This window comes from Nestor notabilis, unplaced genomic scaffold, assembly GCF_000696875.1.
Source record: "Nestor notabilis isolate BGI_N333 unplaced genomic scaffold, ASM69687v1 scaffold5164, whole genome shotgun sequence".
NCBI lineage: Eukaryota > Metazoa > Chordata > Aves > Psittaciformes > Psittacidae > Nestor > Nestor notabilis.
This window is the reverse complement of record NW_009925931.1, coordinates 1-10,983: the sequence shown is the minus strand read 5'-3', so window position 1 is coordinate 10,983 and position 10,983 is coordinate 1. Positions and strand designations below refer to the sequence as shown.

Sequence of the window (10,983 nt, the reverse complement as noted above, 5' to 3'; positions counted from 1 at the left end):
CCTCCACACTCTCAGGTAACAGTCACTACCTCCAAAGAAACATTTCAAAACATGATATAGCAAATGATCCAAGCACCAGAGGATTGGCAAACCTGGAGAACACGGTGTTAAACTCCCCATTCCTACCTACAAGTAGGTAATTCAGTGAGCAGGTCCCAGCAGTGCACGTGCAGTAATCATCTGCTTGTGCAATTACCCGTGTCTAGTGCAGGCAATAGGTGCACAAGCACTAACACTCCGAGAAGGGGACTGTTCAACCTTAGCAGTCCATGAGGTGTTGGATGATGACACGAATGCTTGCCCACATTCAGATGGGGAACTTCAGGTGTTAGGCACACAGATACTGGTGGACAAGCCTGAGTTAAGAGTCCAGGAGCCTTGTGTCCTGTTCCAGAAAAGAGCAGAGAGATTTCCTTCACATTGACTCAGAGGACATTAGATTAGGCCACAGACCCAGCACATGGTGCCAAATCTCCTTAACGACAAGCAAGCACCTTTTAATTTAAGAGATATACTGATATCCTGCTCAGCTGACATGACACAAAGCTGCAACTAAAGAGCGATGGGTTTTACTCTTGATCCTGCTGCTGCTTCAAAGGATGACCCTGAGGTGAGTCATTTCATTTCTCTGCCCCTGACCTTCACACTTGTCCCATTTGTGCACTGCCAGTTCCTTTGTGCAGCATTGCCTGATCTACTGAGGAGAGATGTTCTAAAGGAACTTGGTATCCTTATTAAAACTATGTTTATGGATTGCTTAACATTGTTCATTCCAGGAATCCCATCTAGTCTTAAAAAGAAACACTTTGCAGAGAGAATGAGCAAATGGTAGAGATATATCATGGCTGCTTTGTAGTGTGGTGACATTCCTTGCCATAGGGAATGATGAATTACTAGCAATTATAACACTAAGTTTGGAGAATGCCTCAAAACTGAGACAGCGCCCAGGTGAGGCAATGTTTTATTGCACTTCATTAAAAAAAGGCAATAAAAGGCTTCAGAACCATCATAGATCCTGACTACATGAAGCTAATAATCAGTATGATAAACTATCATTTACATGAACAGGAAATTGAATGGACATTTCATTTCCTACGCCTTTGTTGCTCCCATTCAGTTGCACCGATGCTGCTATTCAGGGGAGCCAGCGTGGTGCCTGTTTACAAGAGAACTTTGCAAAACAAAGACAGTCACGGTCAAAACTTTGCTGGTCAATTCAGTATATTTACATGGAGGACCTCTGAAGAAATAGCAGTATTCCGAAACAGCCTCCTGGGACAGTTTAGTTGGAAGTGGTAAGCAGGAAGGAACGATCTCACAGCTACCTGGATGCGTGGTGGCCACAGCAAAAAGCATCCCGTTTTCAAACAGGGGCTTGACCAAACTTTCCTCACCCAGGCAAAAACACCATTGCAACTGCCTTAGAAAATGACAAGTGACAAAGTGCTCCACATGCAGAACACAGCATTGGCCAAGTTGGCTCCAGAGAAATCTGACACAAACTCTTTGCTTTCAATAGGAGTGGAAGAATGTGCCATGCCAACATCCAACAATACGTTTCAGACATATCTATAAACATCCCACGTGAGCAGCTCCCAGAAATGACCTGATTTCCCTTCCTTCTTTTGACTAAGAGAGTGGAATTGCTCTGAATTTACAACAAAGCAAACTAAGGCCTGGTTGGAACCACTGTTTTTAAGAAGATGCTGCTATGCCAGAACTCTCCGTGGTTCAGCTGCTAAATTACACATTATAAAAATAAGTAAGTGCAATTGAGAGACTGTGTTAATCTCAGAAGTTTAAACATCACCCTGTAATGACTGCTTTATACTGCCCACAGTAAAGTACTTTATGGGGCATGCGGGAGGTTTATCCGCACGCGTATGTTAAATACTCCTGGGAATTTTCTCACATGGAGAAACAGGGCCTGACACAAAACTAACTAGTACAAGACACTGCCGTCATTCACACTGCAGCAGGAACGCCACCCAGCAAGGAAAGACTTTACAACACCTAAAAGAGATAAGAACAGCCAGCCAGCATGGCAATAAGATGTTGGTTTTGGAAGTGCAGAATTCCCTAACCTGACAATCAGTGCAGATTCTGGGAACGCAGCAGAAAACCAGCTATCCCCTCACAAGGAAATGAGAGCTTAGGTGTTTGACTATAAACAGATGAGAAAGAAGTATGGGTGGTTTCAGAGTAGTTTACTAATGCCAAGAGTATTTAGAGCCAAATTAAATTCCTTGGGGTTTCGGGTGAGTTCATATGTGGTTTCTCTGACAGACTGCACCCAACTGCCTCTTGCCTTTCTCTCTAGTAATACAGAAGATCCACCCAGGCTGGCTCAGAGATCCCAAGTTAGAAGACTTTTAAATAAAGTAAATATGATGGCAAAAAGTTATAGAGATGGTACCAGTGTCTTACTTTTTAAATAATGATGCTTCAGAAGAATGAATCGGGTGTCTCAGGGGACGTATGATGCCACACAAGACAAATGCAAGCACGCAGCAAGGCACTACATGAAGGACTTTGTGTGGAAGCATCGCCTCACTCAGCTGTAAAACACAAGCAGTAAACTGAAGAGAACTCTTAATCCTTCAGTGTTATCATTATTACAGTATCATTCACCCACTTGTCTGGGAGCTGCCTTCTTCTCTCACCAACTGCTTTGCCTCACAACAATGCATCATTTCTGGCTCAGAGGACCAACAATAGGCTCTCCCCTGAGCTTATGGCATCTCGTCCATGATGCCCTGGCAGGAGGCAGCATAACAATAATTTGACAGGCATCCTCCCAAGGGGGCTCAACACATCAGTCATGCTGCTGACACACTCCACACCCGGAGGAGCTCATCCAGACTGTGGATGGTTTGTAGGTACATGCAGCTGCTCCTGATTTACCATCCAAAAGATGCCAAGTTTTGCCATTTCACTAACAGCAGAACAAGAAAGTGCCTGTGATGGTCCCTGTGACATTGCTGTGCTGGTCTGAGCTCAGCCTGATGGAGCAAAGCAGCAGGTAAGCAGCAGAGAGGACTGAAGTCCTATTTCTAATCCAAGAAGAAATGTAGTTACTGGCATCTAAAAGGAAATGGTAACGCAAAAGCAATTGCAAGTTACCTTTTTATGATGCATAAAGAGTCTCTTTCCAACACAGTAAAAATAATTACTCTTCAGATGTTTTTTAGGAAGAAAATTGGAAAACCACAGCAGTTTCACAGGATCCACTGCTATTGGGTAACACCAACACCAACCAACATTTACTGTCCAGAATAACGCAAGTGATCTTAATCTGACTGCTCTGACTCGATGAATTAAAATTAATGATGTCTTCACAGAATCTATCATTCTAGTACAGCACTGGAAAAGAGAGTTTGGGTCACTCCTTCCCTTCATACAGTGCCATGAGGCAAACAGCCATCAGTTTATCACCAATGGACCAATTTGGTTAGATAACTCGTTTAAAGGATCACCAAGATTAACAGCTTGAAGGAAGACAGACAAATCCTTTCTTTTCCTACATGAGAAAGATGAGGGCTTGCAAATCTTTATGTAAGCCTTTTTCTACTTAAAGTTGCTGAAAGAAAGTCCTAAGCTCTGAACACAGACTCCTTCCTGAAGCTTGGCATGCTGGAATGCTCTGACTTATATCAGCAATGGGGAACTGGCCTTGATTGAGGTTTCTGCCATCTTTACAGTATGTTCAAGGTTCCTGTTGGTTTAACTGCTCTTAAAGACAACAAATCCCTTATGAGACAGGAAGGCTGAACAATTGCACTTCAGACTAGCTCAACCTGTGTAGTTCCAAGCATAACTCCCAGTGCAGGTGATAGCAAGCATATGATAAGCAAAGTTCCAGGAGAAACACAGTGTTATGGGAACCAGACTAAGCTGCTGGGTTTATGGACATAGCTCTGTTCCAGCAGTCAGGCAGTAAAACCAAAATGAACTGCCTCAAAGTTAAAAATACCCAATAAAACTCAACAGCAAGGTAATCATTTTGGCTCGACAGAGGGAGAAGACAGGTCACTCATTCCCACAGGGAGCAGCTTACCCTCCTGACACCGAATTGTAAGACAGCTTTGGAAAAACAGGTGAACTGAAAGCTGTGTTTTCTGTGATATGGATTTATAACACTGGCCAAGCCTACACCTCTCTGGGGCAAATAAAAACCTAAAGACCAAAAGGAGCGTAAGCAGCACATCCTCCAGCAGCCCCTCCTGTGGTGCCACAGCTCCCCCAGGGGACCAGGCTGATCGTCCACTCTACATTCCCAGCACCGACCTTCTGCCACCTCCTACTTATTAGCGCAGGTTCCTCAGATCTCAGCTGTGAGATCTGCTGGATCAATGCTTGTCCAGTGCACAGAGACAGCGAGTCTGGATGGCACCTAAGGGATGAAGGGATCTTCTTTCTACCTTTCCCTTGGAAAAATGGAAGTGAACACCAGTCAGCAGCTGAAGGCCTCACCTCTAATATTGAACAAACCCATGACACACATACACTTGAATGACTGAAACTTTATATTGTGTGGGTTACAATGGTCACATTTGCAACATCAGCTGCTTTTTTCTTTCTCCTACCCCTCCTGGTAAGGACTCACATACTCTCTGTGGAAGAAATGATCTTCTACCGATGCAATATAACACCAGGCTGTCACAAAAGCAAAACTGAAAACTCCAGCAGTAGCATAAAGAAGGTATTTATTGCCAAGCAGTATCACATCAGAATAGGAAAGCAGAATAGGAAATGCCATAGTAACTAACAAAGTACAGGAGAGTGTCTTGCGAATTCAACAGATTTTAGTTTCTGGCATCTTCAAAAAAGAAATGTCTTGGTTTGGCTGAAGGAAACCACAAAGTGCAACTGCCCTGGAATTGGGATGATCAGACACATATTGGGGCAATAATTACAGGTAAATTACTTCTAAACAGATCTGTTCACTGTATTTCTAACCACCTCATATTTTTTTCTTTGTATTTGAGGGCCTGGCCTTTCTTTGTCTTTTTTAGGTCTCAGTACTGTAGGGATCAGTTTTCTGAGGTTTATTCTCTGGGCTGGCAACAGTGGTTTACTCTACTGAGAGGATAAACAATTAAACGAAGCTTAATGTTACAAATGATTCATGTTTCTGGTAATTCCTCAAGTTGAGGGAGCACATTTTTTCATGAAACAAATTATGAATGCGCTTGTTTCTTTGGTATTAGCCAAGCACACTGATGTTTCATGTTTCAGAGCTGTGCAAATGACGTTTTCTCCATCCCAGCCAAACCGTAAGATACAAAGCTTGAAGTTAACAGCAAAAATTAAAGCCCCACAAACTTCCCCCCAAAACCCAGTCACTTTAGAAAAGGTAATAGTGTGGGATTAACCCATTGTTGTTCAATAGCATGGCCCCTAACTCATTCCCTTAAAATTCTCAAAACAGAACACATTAAAGTTTGAGGGTAAACAACAATACAAGGAACACAACAGGAATCAGCATACCTTTAAAGAACAGAAAGCAACCTTAAGGTGAGATGTTCTGATTAAACACCTTTCTTTCAAGCAAATGTTGGAAGACAGCATTAGTTCTTGACTAAAATACACCTTCTTGTGGCTTCAAACGGAAATTGAAGACTGATTTATAATCACTGTGCCTTTTGCCACTGAGATGGGAAAGGTACATCAGTGGACTTCCAAATAGGTCCTTCAAATTACATTCTGGCAAAATACATGAGGCTCAAGTGAATCCCCTTCAAGAGTGACCTTAGCTCGGTGATGCAATCGGCAACTAAAATGCTAAAGCTGCTAGTACACCTCCAGTAATTGTTTTCCAAGTCACATCCAAGTGCCTCCCTTCATCATGGAATCCGTCTCTCCTAAAACAATGCCCAAACACAACTCCCAGTTTCCCAAAGCATGGGCCGGCTGTATGTCATTTGGCAATCTGCACTGGTGCAAGTGATTATGTTCTCTCCAAACAGCCAAACCAAGATAAATGGGGAAAACAGGAGCTAAGTCACACCTTTTGAGAAACATGCCTTTTCCTAATCATCCGACACCATCAGTTTATCCTGTGATTCTACATTCACCTTGTTGATAGAAAAGCTACTACAACTATTACACCCTGGTTAAGTGTAAGGTTATTTATTCCACGAAGACATGAGTAGTTACGACAATATCATTAACTTCAGGTAATATTGATTACATGACCAAGGGATACAATGAAAATGGTAATACAGATCTGTAACTTGGAATGCTTCCACTGAGCTCTCACCCCTGATGCTTCTTCTCGGTGACGTGATGCTGTAGCCTGGGTTTGTTAGGATTGTGCTCAATCAGCCAGTCAGCAAGCCAGATCTGTGGAACAAAATCCCAAACACTTTCAGTGATCTGTTGTCTTCTGTTAAATATATGGGAGAATAATAAAAGCATTATTTAAAACCTGACCCAGAGACTCTCCTGCCATGCTCTGAAATAAAGATTTTTCAGGAAAAATGGGCACACAAAATAACCTGGTTTTTCCAAGTGTTCTTTTCAATCTTCACAGCTTAAATTGCTTTGAACAATTCACACTGACCTGCAGAAAACTTCTCCTGGCAACACCAATCTTTGTGTACTTATAAGAATGTGTGTTCCATACTTCACATAACCTGGTGAACTCTTATTTTGGGCTGAGGCTGTACAATAGACATGAAACTGCTTAATGAAATACTGCTCCTGACAACACTTACAGGTACTTTAGCTAGGAATTAATTCATTGAAAGTGACAGTCTTCTGCACTGAAATCACCTTATAGTACCTAAAACAAACCCCAAACATGGTTACTTTTTGAAAGTCACCTTCTAAGTTTTCCAGCACGTTGTACTTACATAAGAATGTGGGAGGCAGGAATGTCCTAACTTCATCCACCAGTCCTGGCCTGGCCTTAGGCAAAACAACCCTTTACCTCCATTTCTCCACTTGTAAAGAGATGTTTTTAACACATCCTTATTTACTTCACAAGGCTGACGATGATTAGTTTCTGGAATGCTACTTCATAGCGTACTGTGAAGTGGAAGAACTCATAGAATAGTAGACTACTAAGGTAAGCAATGCTCTTCTTTTATTACCAGGTACAAACACAGAAGCCCCAAAAGCCCTTAGAAAGACTCTTTGGTGGGGAAAAAAATCACTCCAACTTCAGCTGCCATTGGTCTGGCCTTTGGGCAAAGGGATGGATGAAAAGACTTCTTCAGCTCTGCTTTCTAGATTTCTATGGTAACAGTGCCAGACATCCAGCTCAAGCGAGCAGGTTATAAAGCTGGAACAATCAAAGTACATTTAATCTGACCTTGTGTATATCACATAGAAACACCCCTGAATTATTTTTCAGGCTTTTCTTCTGAAACGTACCTTGTAAAAAATGCAATATTGATTAAACCCCTGATAATGAACTAGAATCCACCATAACTGCCAGTAAGTTGTCACACTGATGAATTATCTACATTCTTAAAGAAGTACTAGTGTGAACGACTTGAACTTTAAGAACATAAAAAAACATTTACTGTATTTTTCCAGATGAAACAAAGTTAATTTTCTTTACGGAATGAAAAACAACCCCAAACACCATCACCACCAAAACAACAGGAAATTAACTCTAGTCTTTCCACTAAGAACTGTAATTTGAATGACATCCATGCTTAAAAGAATAGTATGTGAGAGGAGGGCAAGATGCATCAGCTTGATAACTGGAAAGGGGTCACGAGAAGACAGAAGAGTTGTCTGCAGGTCAGTTTGACTACTTGAGATGGGTTTCACTTCAAAGAATTGTAATTCATTTTCCTGGGGAACTGTGGAGCAACCCAATGAATGCTAATCAATGCTATATAATCAAAGTAATAGCTTATTCTAAAGAAGAATTAATATTAAATAAGCACAATGATAAAATATAGACAGCCTTGCTAAGAACTCAATAGTATTTTACTCAACTGTGTAACTATTACCAGGGTGACTAGCATGTAATCTCACCTAGTGCCTATTGTATGAGAGTTACTTCATCTCACCTCAGAATCAGTAAATGAAGTAAAAACTTCTATGTGACATCGTATGATAGAACTTGTCTTACCTTTCCAGCCATCTGTAACAACTACATGCTAGAGAGAGTTATACAGAAGTTACCTATACCCCCTCTCCATCACTTCATAAAGCTGATTTCATTTAGTCCTGGCCCTCATTTCATCTGTTAACAAACCAATCAATGTCTTGAAAGGCAAATGTTATTTGATTAGCTCATTAGCAGGTAGCTAAACCAGCACAAAAGAGTAGCTTTCCTATATACAGGTGCTTTCCTAATACAAAGTAGGTGTAGCAAAAAGCATACAGCACACCACTGATCTACTGTACATACCATTGGGTCTGCAGGCTTCTCTTTACACAGTGCAGTGAGCCCAGCTAGTAACGTGGGCTTCACATAAAGATTCAAGTAATCCCTGGCTCTTTGTCCAGTGGGAATTGGCTCCATGATGACTGTAAAGAGTAACCACAGGTGTTGAAAAGCAGCTTGTAGAGTGATTATAAAAGGCATTCTTTCAAAGGTTGTTTATATGCAGGCTGCTGTTTTCCTTAATAAGTTAATAATACATAATGGTTTTTATAGCTTCTCCCACAATAAATTGCAAAGAAACTACCTAAACCCCTTTATAATGTCCCTGAGGTAATCTCACTAATTATAGCCAATTATGAAAGGGGAGGAAATCAGATCATCTGGGGAAAACCTATATCCTTGAAGATGTAGTGGGAGCAGGAGAGAAACAGTATATCCCATGTTTAGTATTTCCTTCTTGCAGTGTGAAGCTGGTTTCTGAAGACTCCTAAAAATCTCACTTAAAGTCCTCTTTCGTGGTTAGAGTGAGAAGAAGAGACATGATTTGCAATGGGTGAGGTTTGTAGGGAAGTGCAACATCTTTTATTAAACTACCTGATACACTTGACAAAACCCCATGTTTTTCTAGCAGTTTCCCTTGTACGTTTCTGCCACAGAGCAAAGCCATCATTCACCTCTTACTTTACAAACAAGAGATCCTCTCCAGCCTTTTTAGGTTTTATGACACATTTCTCTGGCACTTAACTTTGGAATTGCACTATGAGGGCATCCAGCTGCTGGTGAACAGGAATTACTCAGCCTGAGCCCAAGCAGAGAGTCAGTCTTCTCAAGTCAACAAACATCCCTGGGGGCTGACAGCACCAGAAACACATGCTAGAATGTAAAAGCTTCCCATTTCCTCTCATTTACCAGCTTTGCTCCAGTTCCCAGACCACAGAGTTTGAAAAGCAGAAGCAACCCCTGTAACTACAATGGCTCTTCAGATACGTTTTGGTATGCCTGTCCTTAGCAGAAAATATCAGCTTGTGCATAAAGACTCACATTCTCATAAAGCAAACAAGCCCAACCTCTTCTAAATCCAATTGTATGTAGAGTCTGGGCAGAGGCAAGTTGTAACAGGGAAGGACACTATCCTCCAAAGACTGGCAGTGTATTACTTGTGCCATCTTACCTTCTGGAAACATGAACCGGATTTCTCTTTCTGCTGCGGAAATGCTGCGACTGCCATGAAGCCCATTCCTCAGGTCATCAGTCCCATAGATGGCTCTTAAGCTAAGCACAAGAGAAATAACTGCTTGGTAGGCAACTGCAAATCCCTGCCAAGAACATATGAAATCGATGTATATGGACTAATCAACAAGACATTGGCTTGAAACAAAATAAGTAGCTACCTAAAATATATGCTGACGCACTCAGCGTTCCCCATAAAATGGGTGAACTTTGCATGCTAAAAGACAAAGGTGGAAAGCTTTGAGTTTGAAGCCACTCCAAATCTATATCTCTACTGTAAAAACAAAAAGGAGAGGAAATCTAGTCTCAACTGAGAGAATTACAAGATCCTGCTGACATCCCAAGGCCAATCCATGAGCTACCTGTGAGGGTGAGTTCTCTTTGCTCTTATGCTGTTTGATGGTCCAAGCAGCTCCTTCCAGTACGAGACTGCACAATATCTGGCAAGAACCATAGCAACTATTGGTCCAGAACTCATATAGGCTGTTAAATTAGGGAAAAACATCTTTCCATATTGGTCTGCATAAAAGTTGCTACATTGCTCTGGGCTTAACTGCAGCTTCCGTTTCTACAAAGTGTAAAAGAGAAACGAAGAATTAACAAAGGCTTGAAATGAAGAGAGCTTGCTACCTCAGACACAGGGATACAGTCCTCTGCTGTGTCACATCTTCAAATGCAGAACAGACACAGAGTCATTTCCCAGCCTAATCTGATTCTCCCAGATTGGATCCTCTTCAAGACACAGAGTAACAATGAGCAAGAGTTTTCCAAGTGAATTAAGCAGCCAAACAGGCCATTTGAGTAAGATGTGATTTTAGCCTATGCAAAGTACAGCATTTTGTAACTGTTTGATGACTTAAAGCACAGTCAGGGCACCGTAGAGAGAAAATGAAGAGCATTACAAGGGCAGGATTTAATTATTCGCCTGCTCCAGTGTAATGTTCTACTTTTAAACCACTTTCTTTTCAGCCCACACTGTTAATTATGCAATTGTTCTATTTTTCAGGCTTTCTGATTCTCACAATAGCTGTCTACCTGCAGGCGGCCAGGATTAGGACCAGGATTAGGTTTGGGAGGTTATCAGAAGGCACAGGGCAGTCAAGAAGAGAGAATTAAGAAAATTATTGTGAAGTTCATTCTTTGAGCCTGAACTTGTGCAGCACAAGAGCACCACAAATTCTGATTCCTATTAACTTTGGTGCCAAAAGTCACTGGAGACGTCAGAGGATGTTATAAACATCTTGTCATTACAAAAAGAAAGAAATCCAAGAGTATCTCTTTTCTCTTATGATAATTTTTGCATAAATTAAAAGGTAAGAAATTACAAAGGAACAAATGTGGAAAAGGGGAATTTGCAAGAATAAGAAAAATTACTGCATTTCCAGGGAAAAGGAAGAGGGAAA

The 10,983-nt window shown here is 41.4% G+C and overlaps 1 protein-coding gene across 1 annotated transcript; it reads right to left on the bottom strand.

Moving 5' to 3' along the window:
- Window positions 1-6,258: 6,258 nt before the first annotated feature.
- Window positions 6,259-10,186, bottom strand: NME5 (NME/NM23 family member 5; the record flags this gene model as incomplete). Its single annotated transcript, XM_010013275.1, is given in 4 exon segments — window positions 6,259-6,345; window positions 8,375-8,493; window positions 9,522-9,622; window positions 9,943-10,186. Coding segments are annotated over 4 exon segments (551 nt in total), but the record flags the coding sequence as incomplete, so codon positions are not given.
- Window positions 10,187-10,983: the final 797 nt, after the last annotated feature.